General features: G+C 34.3%; 1 protein-coding gene across 4 annotated transcripts in view; it reads left to right on the top strand.

The window, feature by feature from the left end:
* The first annotated feature begins 722 nt into the window (after positions 1–722).
* The window catches only part of scro (scarecrow), a 95,252-nt gene continuing 78,365 nt past the window's right edge, over positions 723–17,609 (top strand). The window contains exons 1-2 of one of the 4 annotated variants that reach the window (XM_036356767.2): positions 723–822; positions 16,473–16,939. In XM_036356767.2, the coding sequence (XP_036212660.1) occupies positions 16,632–16,939 (308 nt within the window). In that variant the 5' untranslated portion in view covers positions 723–822; positions 16,473–16,631. Of the gene's footprint in view, positions 1,255–15,951; positions 16,087–16,472; positions 16,940–17,609 lie in introns of those variants that run through there. The other 3 variants (XM_036356766.2, XM_036356761.2, XM_070112980.1) reach the window with 3 other exon arrangements.

The raw sequence follows: 17,609 nt of genomic DNA, 5'->3' as shown, positions 1-17,609 counted from the left end.
ATAGCTTTACTGGTGTATAAGCATATAGGTATACTTTCATTTCTCGATACAATAATTTAAAGTTTTTTATAAGGGACCAGTTCTGCGTAACTGTGTGAAATTTCCTTATTTATCTTTTGTTGTAATTGATAAGTTTACATATATATGTATTTATGTATATATATATATATATATATGTATATTACACACATCTAAGTATGCATATGTGAGTTAATAGTAAATAAAATAAGGGAGTTGGAAAAGTATTATTTATTCACTGATGCTATTCAATGAGAAAATATAATACACACTCATCGTTTTTATATACATAATATATTTTTACTTTAAGATGTCAGTAAACATATATTCTATGCCTGTTTAATTCAGCATATTGATTTTGAATGCCAAATGTCGTAAGTGAGATAAAGATGAAGGGATATGTATAAGTAAAAGGTGGTGCCGTAATTCTATTGGTGTACTAGTGATTGCATCTATATTATTTTCTTTTGGGGAGGTTACCACTACATCCATATTGAGTTTGGATTGGCTGTTGCGCAGCCTATCATATTTTTTCACTCTTCATAATATATTAAACGCGTAGAGAGAGCCAGAATAGTCGGCCTGCAGGGGAAATGTATGTGTTAGACTGAACGTGCTCAAAAACTGCAAGTAAAAAAAACATAATTTTTTCATCCAACCAAAACTCAGAGTTCATCTTTAATGGAAAAACTTATTCGAGGGCTATCCAGAAGCCATCTGAGAAGTACTCGTCAGTGTTGTTCAGACCTCTTGTTTCATTTGACGGATTCGTGTCGAGTGGATATTCATAATAAATTCACTGATGTGGGTTCTTCTTCTATGTGCCTAATACAATTGTTGAGTTTTTTCTGTAATGTTTTTAGTATAATCGACCAATTCACGTCTTTAATTATGATAGTGAATTTATAAGAATAACTTTTAATAGGTGCAAATACAATGTAATTACTACAAAGAGAGTGTATTGTTATATCAAATAAATAAAACATTACTTAATAGATATGTATATGACATCCGATTATTGTCTTCGGAAAGAAATTTGGTTTTTAAGAGTATTATCATTATTATATTGCTACTAAAAATTATTGATATAAGATAGTGAAAGTGTATTTAGTTTTGGCTTTTATTATATGCATATTCATTTAAAAGTTATGTAAAACTGTGTACAAATCTATTGGCTACCCAAATCTGTGTGAAGAAATATCATTTAATAATGGACATTCGAATCTGATATATCAGGTAATTTATTAAATAAATTGTATATTTCAAAAGATATACAGTTGTACACCTAGTTGTATTTTGCTATTTAGTTTACATGTTAACTGTAAATGTTCCAAAAGCTCCACAGGATTTGGATTAGACTAATTTAAAATATGTGATTTCTCATCGGTGATTAAGCTTTTTAACTAATTTAACTGATACACCAAAGTTTCTCAAAATATGCATTAGACGTAATGAAGCTTACCTTGATCAATGCTTGATAAATAAATTTATTTACAAGTGCTGTAAAAACCGTAGTTTTTCTTTAGAAATCTCTACTACTTAAGTAGTTATTAGTCTTTATTTTCCAAAAAAAAGTAGTTACGCTAATATTGGAAGGGATTTTATACCTATAAAGCTTTTTAAATGAATTGCTTTACTCAAATACAAGGTATTAATTCGGGGTTTTCATCCAAAAACTTAACTTTTTCCGTAAACTCTCTTGGATAAATTGTTCAAAACAATTATAAGCGAAGCCACAACGTATGGTCAAATGTTGAAATTGCTATGAACATTTATAACGGTGATATCTCTATCGATGCTTCGCAATTGGGGTTTTCTACAATTGACTTCGAAAGTGGCTAAGTCTATGATGTGTTTTATTACCTCTGTACTCTGACGAATTTAACCATTTTAAATGATATGAACAATAACAGATTATATTAAATCACTCTCCCTTTTCAAAATTTATACATTGCGTCTCAAAAATGGTATTGTACTATAATATAATTTTGACAATAATTCGACTGTGGCGCCAATTTTATTATGCCTTCTCTAAAGTACAAACAATAAATGAGCTAACTTGGGTGGAAATCGCATTAATACAATAATTTGGCAGCGCATTTGCAACATACTAATATTAACTGTTATCGTTACGATATATGGGTATTCATCAGTATCACAATCACAGTTATGAGTACATTCACTGGGATTGTTATCATCGCCGTCATCCTTATTTAAATTCCCAAAATTGTTTTTATTTTTTAATTCTAATGATATTCGTTGTTGACAACTTTGTCACTTTTCTAATTTAATAGCTAATTTAATAGCTATACCACTAAATTGCAAGTATTGTGTTTATTGATTTCAGCTACTTTTGCTATTGAAAAAATGGTATTTTTGCCATGATCAAAGTTCACAAGTCCAGGTTTTGGGCGGTCAATCGTTTTGAAATTATTCTTGGAGGATGGATGACTGGTTTTTCGCCCTCATCCGGTACCAATAACTAATATTCTTCAATTAAAATTAGGAGAATGCAATCTTCAGCATTTAAATAACTTAGAATGCATAATAATCAACGTTAAATATGTTGCCTTATTGTTTTTACAAATTTGTTAATAATTTAATGAAAAACTCCCTACAAAGGCAAATAAAATTAAATTGTAGAATCAATAAAATTAATTAAAATTAAGCGCCAATACTTCGATCAATTGTTAATAAGTAATAATTTGTTAGTACTCGCTGACATACAATATTTAAATAAGTAAAATAACAAATAAAGTGGTAATGTGACGATATGTAAAATAAGATAACGAAATATATCTTGAAAATAAGTAACTTTATCTTCGTTAGAGCGTAACGCTTTTCAAATTGCAGTTAGAGTTTTACTAAAATCAAACTTATTCATACTTTTAAAAACCAAACTGCGTTTATCATTTTTGTGTAAAACACAGCTTTATTGGAATTTTATTTAATTAAATGGTTTTCTACATAATAAATATCTGCGCATTTACGCGTAATATGCTACACGTAATATGTTACTCATCTTACTTTAATTAATTTTTATAGCAAGAAATTACAAAATTTCATAAACAAACCGCTATGTCTAACATCCGAAATATCTAATATCGAAAATATCCCTGTATGAAGAAAAAATTAAAGCTGGTATTTTTGACGGTCCTCAAATCAGGGAACTAATAAGGGACCGACATTTTACTGATTGTATGACGGATAAGAAGAAATCTGCGTGGATTGAATTTATTTGGGTTGTGCAAAATTCCTCCAGACTACATTCAACACACTGAGCAGCTCATGTTGCACTTCCAGAGAGAATATGAAATTAGTCCAGTATTAAAAAACACTCCGGTGTAAAAGTATATAATACTTTAAAATTTTCGTACGAAATATGCAAATTATCCTTGTAAATAGTTTGCAACGTCAAACATTTTACACATGCATTTGATCTAATTAGAAATTCAAAATAAAAGGGGAGGTCCGCTGTCCAAAGACATACATATTTAGTTGCGAACATATTTAAACATTAAAATTACATAATATTTAATAAAATAAATACATTTTAGACAACAACATTTAGCGATGTTTCATCAAAATGAAACGTCAATAAAGAGCTTTAGAAAATTAGTTAAACATCTTAAGACTTAAATATATAATATAAAAACATAAATTGGGAATTTTAAAATATTTGGTCTAAAATATATTGGTTTACTTATATATATATTATAGCACAACAATAATTTTGTTGACGTGTTTGGATGCTAAATTCATTATAATATGAAAATTATGTAAAAACCAGACATTTTAAATCCTCCAAAAAAATTAATGTGAATTTTCGAATGTGAAAATTCGAAGCAAAACCGTTTTTTATCATCTAAGAAAGAACCTGCCAAAGTACTCAAAAGCATCAATTGGGTTAATTTTTGATTTATACCATTTTAAATTAAAAACACGTTATATTGAAGATATAAAACGATCTAATTCTAGAAATCAAAATTCATCGACCAATAGTTAAAATAAGAATAACGGTTAACTAGATTAAGTATTAACACTGACTTAACAGTTTATTAGAAAAAGTTTGATTTATTGAAAGCATTTGTATTTCAATTTATACTTTTCACATAAATATCATAACTGGTTGAGTCTCTATTTAGAAAATTATAAACAATATGATCTATACATAATCAAACTGATTTATCCGTAATGCCACTGACTCTCTACAAATATACTATACATATGCTCAACCGTTTTCGCACTGAGATTTATACATATGTACAAGTACAAGTATGTATGTATAGTATATCTACTTAAAACCAAAATCACATTAGTACAAGTAAGGAACAAGTAAGTTCGTGTGTTACCGAACATTTCATACCCTTGCAATTTGCAAATATCAAAGCCGGGGAAATACCTTCAGGTCTTGGCAAAACTTCATATTAAAAACTGTTGCAAATTCAACATTCATTATTCGACGAAAAATATATTTAAGTCATCCTGAAATGAGAGATATATAACGGAAGGCACTAAATTTAATAAAATATATTCAGTTGATGTGCAAAACGTCCACCAGAAGATAGGAATTGATGATATTACGGATATGATATTAAGACCAAAGTCTAAACCAACTCATTCATGTTCAGCGATAAACCATTAATATAATAAGGTTTGTTAGAATAACGGAAATTATTATATGTAGTGTAGTTTCAAATATTTTTGGCATTAAACTAAAGTACATCCAATATTATACGTTCAGTTAATATTGCTAAGATATCTTACTATTGACCGATATATAGGGTATAAGTCCAACAGGTATCTGAAGGCTTGAAGAGTTATGGTCCCATTTTGACAACATTTAGATGTGAGATAGCATACCTTAAAGGCAATCCTTGTGCAAAGTCTTATTCCGATATATTATTTGGTGCTTGATTTGTATACTGGGAAGTGAAAAACTCAGATGAAATTTAAAGTTATGTTATATGGGAAGTAGGCATAGTTGTAGTCCAACTTCGCCCATTTTCGCAGCGTAACATGTGAATGAAATAATCCTATGTATCAAATTTGGTTGAAATTGGTCAAGTAGATGTAGAGATATGTCATTTTCCTAAATGTGGCCGGTGCCACACCTATGGTCTAATTTTGACATCGGTTCTTATAAAACGCTCGTGGGCCATCCTAAATGTAAAATTTAATGTTTCTGACGCATTGAATTATCGCACTTTTAGTGGTTTTTAACAAGACCATTATATGGAGCGTGGGCGTGGTTAGCTTCTGATTTCACTTAATTACACGCTGTCCGAAGAGGTGTCAAAATGATTTGTCCTGTGCAAATTTGGGAGATCTAGCTTGAATGATGTGGGAGATATATACATTAAGCGGTTAAATGGGTTTTGTCAAGCAAAAAACTGCAAATTTTCAATAATTTTTTATTTATGTAAAAATTAAATATTTTATTCAAACTTTCAATTATTCCATAAATACATATTTTTCAACGATTTTGTGAAATTTTCAAAGGAAAATATTCAAAACTCAGCCAATTCGACGTCATTTCCGGCAGTCTCTCGGAGAAAAGGTGCCTCCGTGTTGACAAGATCATCAAAAGTAAAAAGAAAAAAATATGTGCTTTAATTAAGACCATAAACTAGGTATTGCACGAAGGCAAAACAAAACAAATGAAAGTGGTTTTTTGGCAGACGTGTTAATAAAAAAAGGGAATTTTTGGTCATATTTATCAACGTTTTTCCTATTTTTTGAACAGGTGTAATTGAACAAAAAAAATCCTTCGTTCAAGACCTTGAAAATTATATCTCGAAGATCTGTGTAAAATTTCACTAAGATCGGTTGCCTAGTTTGCAAGCAAAAATTTTGACCACCGACATTGGAAACACAGTTTCGAGAAAAAAGCGTTAAAAGTTTTAAGTGACTATACACGGGTTGCCTTTTATATTTCGGAATTAGAGAACAAAAACAAATATTAATCATCGAAAATTGCTTTTTGTTTTTCAAAATATTCTCCATTAATATCTATACACTTTTGCATACGTTTAAACCAATTTTCGAATCACTTTTGCCACTCTGATCGGGGTATCTCCAAAACATGCGTTTTGAACGCATTTACCGCCTCTTCAGGAGTCCGAAAACGTTGACTCTTAGTTAAGTTTTTACGTACACGGAAATAAAAGAAAGTCATTTTGTGTCAAGTCAAGACTATATGATGGATGACTCATCAGAACATATTTTGAGTGTTCAAAAATGCAGTTGTCGATGTGTAGGAGCTCACAATGTCGTGATGAAGTGTGATCCGTTTTCGGCGGTGGGTTTTTCTATTTTCATGAAAGACAACTACAAAAATATGGTTGTATACCACTCAGAATTTACTGTCCTACGTTGTCTTAGTGGTATGCTTGCGACATGTCTAGTTTTTCCAAAAAAAAAACGGACAACGAATTGCTTGGAAATACTCGTAAATTGACGATTTATTACCGGTCACGATGTCATAGACGTGTATTAAAGCATCACTGTAGTGTTTTTTTAACATTTCTCTTGAACAATCGACGCGAGCCTTTTTGTGAGCGATTGATAAATTGTATGGGCTCCAACGAGAACATTTTTTTTTATAATCAAATGTTCATGCAATATTTATTACAAGGTGCGTTCCAAAGTAAACAGTAAAAAAGTAACAAAGTAAACTCTAGTGGCGCCATTTATATGTAAACTAGTGTGTTAGAATCTGTAATCCTTTATCGACTTCCAGTAAAAATTTCATGACATTTCATCTAGTTATTGCGTTTTAAGTGTCAGTATGTTTTTGTCATCGGTGCGAAAATGAGCTTCGAACAAAGAGCCAACATTATTTTTTAAAATTGGTAAAACTTTTACCGAAATGTTTCAATTGATGAAACAAGTTTATGGCGATGATTGAATATCCCGTAGCAGAGTGCACGAGTGGGTTCAACGTTTTCACAGTGGTCACGAGGACATAAATGACGATGAACATGCGGGCCAACTAAAATCAATGATCACCGAAAATTCCATCGAAACTGTGCGTGAATTCATAAAAAATCAGCCGAAATCATCATTGAAATTCATGGAAATAGAATTGAAGATCTCCGAAATATCGATTTATCACATTTTGACCGAACATTTGGGCTTATAAAAGGTGTGTGCACGGTTCGTTCCGCCCAAATTGACTGACGACCAAAATGTGCTCAGAATTCAACATTCAAAGGACATCATTAAAGAGGCAAAATAAGACCCGAACTTCGTTTGCAAAATTGTGACTGGTGACGAAACGTGGTGTTTTCAATATGATCCCGAATCGAAACGCCAGAGTGCTGAATGGAAGGCGCCGGACGAGCCGAAACCCAAAAAATCGCGCCTGGAGAAGTCAAAAGTAAAGACAATGCTGATTTGTTTATATGATTCCAAGGGTATTGTCCACAAAGAATTTGTTTCACCAAAACGTTAGTGCGGTATTCTACCTTGGAGTTTTGAAGCGTTTGGTGCGCCGTATTCGACGTGTTCGGCCCGAATATTGCGAAGATGGAAGTTGGCGCTTGTTGCACGATAATGCGCCGTCTCATTTGACCAAAAATCACATTTTAACAATCAACCACTCCCCGTATTCACCTGATATGGCACTGTGCGATTTCTACCCTTTTCTTCTACCTCTACTTCTACCTAAAATGCATTTGCCGATGAAAGGAAATCGTTATGCAGACGTGGAGGTCATTCAAAAGGCTTGCACCGGCATACTTTCAGCCATACTTGTTCTACATGCTTTTGGACCGTGCAGAAAAGCTGTATTAAAGCAGAAGAAGACTATTTTGAATAAAATTAATTGATTTTGTCGATAAAACCATTTGTTCTGTCTTTTTTTTTAAAGTCCTGTTTACTTTGTAACGCACTCGTATATCGCGATTTAATCCAATTCCGAGATGAATACTTTAAGTTACTGTGAACAACACAAATGGGGCTCATATGTCAAAATGTTCTGAGTATGAATAACATCAAAAATGTCAAAGTTTCTGATAGTTGTTAGTTGCCTGATTGCAACACTAGGGTTGACAAACCCCGAAATATACAAGGCAACATATCTATAGCGGACCTCGAGTGAGTAACTTCTCATGGCTGTATCTCCAAAACTATTACTAGGATTAATTTGAGAGTTTAGCACAATATTCTAGAGATGTTATAGAACTCAATAAGATAATAAAAAACTTACTTTCTTTGATGCCGTGAAACCCATGTAACCTCCATATTAGGGGGCGAGGCTACACCCACTTTTCAAACCATAGTTGCTCCTATTGGGATTCTCGTCATCGTGATCATTTATTGTATGTATATACAACTCGATTATTTTTAGGTGGTACAAATAATTGTTAGATGAACAAAACTATTATACTCTGCAGCAACATGTTGCAAAAGTATAAACTAAAATTATATAATATTTAAAGCTTCATAAAAAGCTAATATTATATCATTAATTTTTATAATTTAATTCACGAGGAAGGAATTTCTGAAAATGACAGTGTCACTGAACACTAATATTATATAATTGCGTTGAATTTTTCTTAAAAATATTAAAAATAAAAGCTAAATAAAATATAAAAGTTGTTCATGCAAGAACTTTATTTTGATCGATCAGTTTGTATGACAGCAATAAGATATAGTGATAACAAATATATAGATATAGCAAATAAAAAACTTTCCGATATTGAACGTTAAACAAAGTCTTTCGACAATAAAAGCAGACATGTAGTTCTGAAAATATTCTTGCTTTGTCCTAAAAATTAACAAAATCAACACTGCATAAAAATACATGTAATTCCTAATATAGTATACCTAGTATAATGATTTTTGAACTATCGTATGACTTAACAAGGTATATGTCAGTCATGTCATTGATATTTTGTTGAAGTTAAAAGATTTACTGTCGAATTTCAATGAAATCGGATCAGGCTTAGTCCCCATACACTGGTGTATACCGAATTTAAAGATCTTTGCCCACGTTTTACTATAATGACCCATATGTCAGTTAATAAGTTATATTAATGACATTAAAAATGGATGAAATAGTTTTATATGTTCCCCTAATTCCTATATTCACAATGCGACTTTTGACTATTATCGATTCGAAACTTCCTCGAAAAGTTTGGCCAACACCTGAAAACATTTGTCTGACTTGCAATTTACAATAGTATAAAATACTCATCTGCACCTGAACTTAGTCCTTCCATACTTGATTTAGCGAATATTGTTCGTTAAAACCGTGCTCTCGATTCATATATTTTTTGTGGTTCTTTTAAGAGGCAAAACAAAAAAGAATCTTTCAGTGTCCTCATGATAGTTGAACTAGATAGATAGGGGCAATACATCATTCATTTTAGCCTTTGTGCTAAATGTAATAGCATGAATGTCATTAAGGCAACGAAAGTACATCTGAACAGAACTATATTATGGACCATTGATTTTTCCATCCTTAGTAAAACAAAGTCAATAAGTTGTAATTTAAATAAATGCTACTATTCGGCAGTTACAGTCAGAATCACACTAAAATCATAAATTCGAAGCACAGGAAAAGGTTGTTGTGATTTATAGTTAGTTTCTCAAATATATTGCAATAATATAATATAATATTAGTACAAAAAGTATATACATTTACCGAATTGAATCGCATAGGAATTATCTTTATGCATTTAGAATTTCTCCATACGACAATTTACGATTTCATTACTGGTCGTCTTGAAAGAACTGTGTAGGGAAACCCAAAAATAGAAAAAAGTGAGTACTTTATTATCCACATACAATTACAATTTTAGTGATAGAGTTGCACTCATGAAAATAAAAAACTCTAGTGGTAGGATACATACACTTAGAAATGAAATATAAAATACAAACAATGTTTTTAAATAAATTCATTTAGAGCCAACTTCTCAATCGCTTTACAACATTTTCATAACGTATTATTTATTATTTAATGAAGAACTATACGCAAAAAGAAAAATATGAAAACTTTTACTTGATCAAAAGTTATCCGGTGATCTTTGTGATGGCCAAAAATGTACCCTTGAATAATCGAATGTCTTCAACCTAAGATTATGTGGTGGCATTCCGGCTGACTTATATCTATAGAAATTAGATATTCAAATGGAAAATTTACACGTTAATTTACACGACTTACGAATGAACAACGTTACAAATCGTTCAACTATATTACGAAAATTCACGTTCTGTAAAGAATATTAAATTGAAAGAGTTCAAAATACAGTTGTGCAAATGGGCTTTTAAGAATTTCCAAAAAGATCCGACGTTTTCGAGTAAAATTTTGTTCGTTTTGTAAATTTGCCGCATTACCCCATTTGAGACAAAGAGCACCTTTAAGAGCTTCAAAAGCTGCCATTGCATTCAGAAAAAACAACGATTTGATGTGGTTTGTCGGCCTGTGGAATGATCGGTCCACATTTCTTCAAAAATGATGTCAGTGAGAACGTAACCGTTAATGACGATCGTTATCGGGCCGTGATAACCGACTATTTGATGCCTGAAATTGAAGGTCGTGATCTCAGCAATATTTTGTTTCAAAAGGACGGCGCCACTTCCCACACATCGCCCCAATCAATGGATTAATTGAGAGAGTACTTCGGTGAGCAGATAATTCCACGTTTGGGCCGATCGATTGGCCACCAAGATCGTGTGGTATCACACCGGTAGAGTTTTTCCTGTGGGGACATGTAAAATCTAAAGTCTATGCGGACAACTTTCGTTGTGATTTGCGTGAGTACCTGCCGGCGACGGCCTTACCTCACGGTGCTCAAAAGCACAGCATATCAATACAATGCGTAATCAGCGCCCCAAACAATACGAGCTTTTTGCAAGTATTTATTTGGTTACCAGCGGACAGTGTGTATGGGCAAACCGACCATCTTGGTAGGATTCCAGGCCGACCTAAAACCTCTTCCGTTTTCGGGTACGGAACCCAGTTGCTTGTGCAACTTCTTTTTTTGAACTGAATTTCCAGCATTTAGGTTTAAACCACAGCCACCACGAATCTCCACAAACGGCCAAACCCAATGAGCAGATTGGACCGAAATCCAAGGGCATTCTGCTCCCCGTCGTACCAGAGTTGAGCCTCCGGTAAGACTGTGTAGCCGAAGCTACTGCCAGTTGAGCTACCCATCAACTCAATGACTGGTGACATTTGTCGCTTGAACTTCAAATACCTTTTTATTTAGAATCTCATTTAAAGTCAATAATATCAGTTCAAGCTGAGTATTATAGCACTATTTCTGACATAACTATGCTGATATTTCTTGGCAAGGTTTAATAACAGTCATAGTGCATTTGGATTTTAGTCGCCTGTTATGACAGGCATACCTTATCGCGGGCAAATTCTTACCCTTACCCACAGAAGGAAGTCTATGTGGACAATCCCACTTCGATTCAGGCCTCGAAGCAAAACATCACGCGAGTTATGTATAACATCACTGTACCACAGCGCATGATACGCCAATACGTGACCCAAACAGCAGACTCAGCATATTTTGAGCTTGCTGGAATGTGCGGTACAGCCGGACATAGCAGCAAGCTCGAGTTGCCGATTTGATGCGAGAGGCAGTCTGATTGAAGAACGCTAAAAATCAAGTGGTTTTCTATATAACTAAAAGGCACAAAATAAAAATACATATATAATTCGAGTGTCATTCGTCAGTTAGCAGTCAAATGTTCGAACGCCTCATCGAAAATTGGACTCAACGGATGAACCATCTGATACGTAGACGCGGCCAATATTTGAAAGTGATAATCTTTAAAAAATAAATGCGAAAGAATGTTCTTTTGAATGATAACAAACACTCCCCATTGACTTTTAATTTTCTGTGTTTTCTCTTGTACATATATGATGTATAAAATGCCATAACTAAGCGCTAAATCAAGACATTAAATAGTGTTTGGCATGGAGATCGCAACAACAAGAGGCACCTGTACGTAAAACTATTGAAAAAATTGGCGTCGCCTCGTCCTCTAAGAGGTTTAATGTACATACCATATATCCTAAATCATTTAAGGCACTATAACCAAATTCGCTCAATACAAATCCCTTAAGCCCCTACCGACACTGTAAAACCACACCCCTTGCTTATATAGCGGTCTGTTAAAAACTAGTAGAAGTGCAATAAATCAATAAATAAACACGACAGAGATAATAAATTTTATACCCCTGATGGTACGAGAGGGCTTTATAAGGGCCGGGGTCAAAATAAGACGTTGGGCGTTGCTCCGCCCACATTTAGGTGAAAACCCATGTCTGAGAACCTGCTCGATCAATATCGATCAAACTTGGTATGATATATTATACTGACATTCCTATGTTTTGTTTTGTACGATTTTGAAAATCAGTAATGTATAATGTATTCGGCAGCGAATGCTAGGCACAGTGTTGCTAGTACTGAAATCCTGCCCTGTCACGAGCGTAATCGATGATTTCGGATCCCTGCTAAGCGCTAAACGAACGTTCACCACTTGGAACAGAAACGGGTAATGTGCAAATTATTGGTCAAGTAAAAAGTTCATTTGGTTTTTTATTGATTTTTCAAAAGATAATAACTTTGTGTACATTTATCGGATTTAAGTCAAATATAGGCCGTTTTGTTCGTAAACTTGTAACCAACGAGATGCCAATTTCATTATACCCCTCTCGTAGAAGGCTGCGCTCCTATTGGCAAAAAAACTCGGAGAGCCAATTTTAACAGGCCTCTCTTGAGACCAACTTCTTACCATTAAGCGCGTTCGCCATGGACAGGAAAAGATGGTAATCACTTGGTGCCAGGTCCGGACTATAAGGTGGGTGCATTAGGACCTCCCATCCGAGCTCCCGGAGCTTCTGGCACGTCACCAAAGACGTGTGTGGCCTGGCGTTGTCGTGATGGAACACAATTCGGCCTCTGTTGATCAAAGATGGCCTCTTCTGGATGAGTGCTGCCTACAAGCGGTCCAGTTGTTGGCAGTAGAGGGCCGAATTGAGCGTTTGGCCATAGATGAGCAGCTCGTAGTAGATGATTCCTTGCCAATCCCACCAAACACACAGCAAAACCTTTCTGGCCGTCAATCCGGTCTTAGCCACCGTCTGGGCCGCTTCCCCGAGCTTTGACCACGACTGTTTGCGCTCGATGTTGTCGTAAGTGACCCATTTCTCATCGCCAGTCACTATCTGCTTCAGAAACGGGCAAATTTCGTTGCGATTCAGCAGCGATTCGCAGATGGAAATTCGGTCCATCATGTTTTTTTGCGTTAGTTCGTGTGGCACCCAAACATCGAGCTTCTTTTTGAATCTAAGGTTATGCAAATGGTTCCAAATGGTTTTCTGGCTTATCTTTAGTTCCTCAGCAATTAAATAAGTGCTCACGTGACGGTCTTTCCACTATTTCCATGTTTTTATTGCAATTTTCGATGACAGGTCTCCCGACGCGTGGTGCATCTTTGACATCGAAATTACCGGAACGGTACCTAGCAAACCACTTTTGTGCTACATGTTCGTTTACAGTATCTGGCCCATAAACAAAATTAATTTTTTCAGCCGCTTTGGCTGCTTTTTCGCCTTGATCGAAGAAAAGTTGTAAAATATAGCGAATTTTCTCTTTGCTGGTGTCCATCTTTAACGAGCGCTCACAACGAACTGAGTAAATCTATCGAAAACCTGTCAAAGACTTTTAGCGCGATTAAACACATTTTCAGCGCCGTATAGTATGACATGATGCGACATGTAGCACTAATACTATGGACAATAACGCCATCTCTTAGATAAAAACCGAACGAACTTTTTACTTGACCTAATATAAAGATTATATCCCTTTGGATCAATCATTTTCAAAACTAACAGTCACACCATTAATTATTGCTTTTTCAACAGATATAAAGTTTCCCGCCATTGTCGACACAAATAACACATCTTTTAAATATATTTTGCAGTTTGCATTAATTACGACCGTTCCTACGCCTACAGCGTTTACGTATTTTTCCGATGCTAGCATCACTCTCTCTTTATTTTCTCTGAGAGAAATAAACATACTTCGTTCACTGCATATGTGAGTAGACGCACTACTATCAATGCACCACGAAGATCTTCGGAAACATGATACGTCTGTTGCCGCTAACACTGCAAATGAACACTGGTCATTAGAACCAACGTTTTTGTCCTTTTTCGGCGCTTTACATTTTGATGCCATATGCCCACACTTGCCACAGTTAAAACACTTTCCACTGAACTTTTTCTTCGAAGTCTTGTTTTCCCCTTGGGAATTTGCGAAAAAAACTTGCTGACTGACCACTCCGACGCCTTCCTTCTCCTTGTGAGATTGCCTGTCGAACTCTTCCAACAGCTTCACCTTTATTATTTCAAACGTTGGAAATGAATCACGCGTCTCCATCGCAATCACGAAATTCTCGAAATTTCTCGACAAACTGGATAACAAAATGACAACCAGCAACTCATCACTTAACTTGATATCTAGCTCTGCCAACTTATCTGAAACGCTAAAAATCTCCTGTATATGTTAAACCATTGACACACGTTCAGTCATACTGAGGCTGAGCAGCCGTTTGTATAAGCTTACTTTTCGTATTGGGCCACTGGGCTTATACATATTTTTTAGCTTTTCCCATGCTTCTAATGCACTGGTACAGTTCTTTACGTATCCTAATTGTGATGGTTTTACATTTAACATAAATGTTGCCAAAGCCTTCTCGTTTTCGACTTTCCACTAGGCCAACAATAACGCATCCTCTGGCTTAGCAAAATGACCACTAACCACTGCCCAAATGTCTGCATGTACCAGAACACATTGCATGTGTATGCACCACGTATCATAGTTGGTATCATCCAACTTTTCTATTTACTCATACTCCAAAGTGACAAACACGTTATGCGACACACGCGAAATCGAATCGTACAGTTTATATTTATTCCGACCTATTCTCTGGGCCCATAACCTGTTGAAAATGCTTACTGTACTGCAGTTGGCCGGAATAAAATAAAAGTCTCGGGTCCGATCACTTCTACAGTTTATTAAAAAGAACACGACGTGCTTTTACTTCAATTGTTTAGTCAAGAGTAACTCAAATTAATATTTAATTCTATCTGTACATACATATATATTGTATTTATATAATATAATTGTCTTTTCATACTATCTACATATCGAAGAAAGCCCTTTTACGAAATATTTTTACTTGTACTTTTACTTTATAATTTCAACACCAAGGAACAGTCGAAACAGTAGAACTTGCTCCGAACAAGGTTGCACTAACTCCTTACCAATTGGTAAGGTGATTACGTCCATTTTTGAGGATTCACAATGTGTTACATACATAAGCTGCCTGGAAAGGAACAAAACGGTCACAAATCTCTACTGTTAGGAAATATTAAGCGGATTCGGTTAAGAATGTATCACATTAGACCGCAGAAAATATGTATCTAACAATTTTTTACTGGATTTTCCAGGTATACTCCTGAAACATTCGTTATTAATAATTAGTGTTATCTGCTTATGGTTTCTGATAAAATTCCTTTATTTTTTGTTGTACCACTTACACTAACTTCGTAGCTTATATGCCACGAGTTACCTTTGGTTATTATAAGCATGTACTTACAAATATCTACTAAATGTAATTTTATATTTATCCCAACATTTGACGTTATTGAACCGCCCAGCCGGAGGATATTACAGGCACGTCTCCCTAGTGGAAAGTTATTCTTAAGCAGTCTTGGAGCTTCTTCATAATAAACGTTTCTTGAATTTGCCACATAATTTCGAAAGACTTCAGCGAATGACTGCAATGTCTTCCACAGAGTTTATATTCAAGACAAAGATTAATTAAGACTGTCTGAGGATGCTTCCAACAGGTGTAGCATCTATAATGACGTAGTCTTAGACGGATTTGTATTTTCAGGATGGGAATCACTGACCTGAGGGCTACTTCTGGCGATCAGTATACGCTGTTTCCTGACCAGAGTTCTCTTCACCTGCTGCATTAAGGTTGGCCTTTTTGATGTGTCTTGAGATCGGTTGGGACTCCAGTATATAGGTTAGCTAATAGTGTAGGGGATGACTACGGTTTTATATATAGATATATACTTATATATATATTATCTAGCAGATATGTGAAATAAACTGTTTAATTGCAAAGAAGCTGTTTTTTGATATCGTGCTTAAATTTTAATTTTTAAGTAGGTCTTTAAGAGTTTAAATTATATACTAAAAATTTAAAACAAATTACGTCACAAATAAAAATCAAACCGAGACCAAATATCTAAAAAAATAAATGTGAACAATATTTCTTAAATTTGTTTAGTAAAATAAATGTTTCCACATTGTTGGATTGTTATAGGCGTATATCCTAACATGAACATGTTACATAAATAATAAATAGAATTATAAATACAAATATTACCTGATCTATTACTTTTTCAGAAAACGGCTTTACTACCAAATTTTTAAACTCTATCTATATCGCGCATGCAGTCATCATTAAGAGAAACATTATTAAGTCACTCAGAATTAATTGCAGAATAACTTAAATCAGTTTATATTGACAACGTGCCCAGTGTTATTAATGGCGTCAAGTTGGTTATGAACTCATCTTCAAAGATATTATCTTCAGGGGAAATAACCCATCAACATGAGCTGGAACAACATTTATTGAAGCACACCATTTCTTCGGGGCTTTCCACACATCCTAATTCAGCACCTTCAACTACGTTGATTCACCAACATAATTTTTCTAATATTCATCATATGCAAAGTTTGTCAAATCAACAACCTAGCGTCATATTTAACAGCACGCATTCCACGCCTTTTAGTGTAACAGATATTTTAAGTCCAATTGAGGACTCGTATCGGAAACTGGAGTTAAATTGCAGTCCACCATCACCCTTTAGGTAAATATGACTTAAAACAACATAGACTTTATTAAAAATACATGAATATAGTATAGGGAAGCATTGTCTCTAAGAAAGTACTAAATATATTTTCCCATACTCGAATATCTAAGTAAACATGCTCTACTTTTGGCAAAAACGGCATTGGATTGTAAAAAATGGAATATTTAATAGCAATAATGTAATGTAACATCAGAAAATAACTTATAAATGTAATATTTGCGAGAAAAGTGTGGTATGCTCGATATACGAAAAATATGGCACAAAGCACCCCATGCTTTTCTCACAATAGTACTAGTATTTTTCGGTCAATATTAATGTCAGTTTATATTAAGAATTATTTTTCACTTATTAGTTTGAAGTGCTTTAAAAGCGTGTTTTTAAACCATATTTATTATTTAGTCACACGTGTTGTTTTCATTTTCTTTAAGGATGTGTTTAAGTAAATTTGTTAATCAAATGACAGCATGGATAGTTGATGCTCATTTTGTTTTTGTTTGCAGTGCCTATCAGTGGCCTATCAGTGGCCTATCAGTGCCACTGAAAAAAGTTACCAACTTACAAACAATTTGTTCAGCACAATAATTCCTGCCAAGTTTTGAGAAGATATCTTGCTAAATAAAAAGGTTTTCGATGCAAGAACTTGATTTGGATCGTTCATTTTGTATGG

This window comes from Bactrocera oleae, chromosome 2 (genome assembly GCF_042242935.1).
Source record: "Bactrocera oleae isolate idBacOlea1 chromosome 2, idBacOlea1, whole genome shotgun sequence".
NCBI lineage: Eukaryota > Metazoa > Arthropoda > Insecta > Diptera > Tephritidae > Bactrocera > Bactrocera oleae.
Note: the sequence above shows the minus strand (reverse complement) of the source record. Positions and strands in the feature narration are given on the sequence as shown.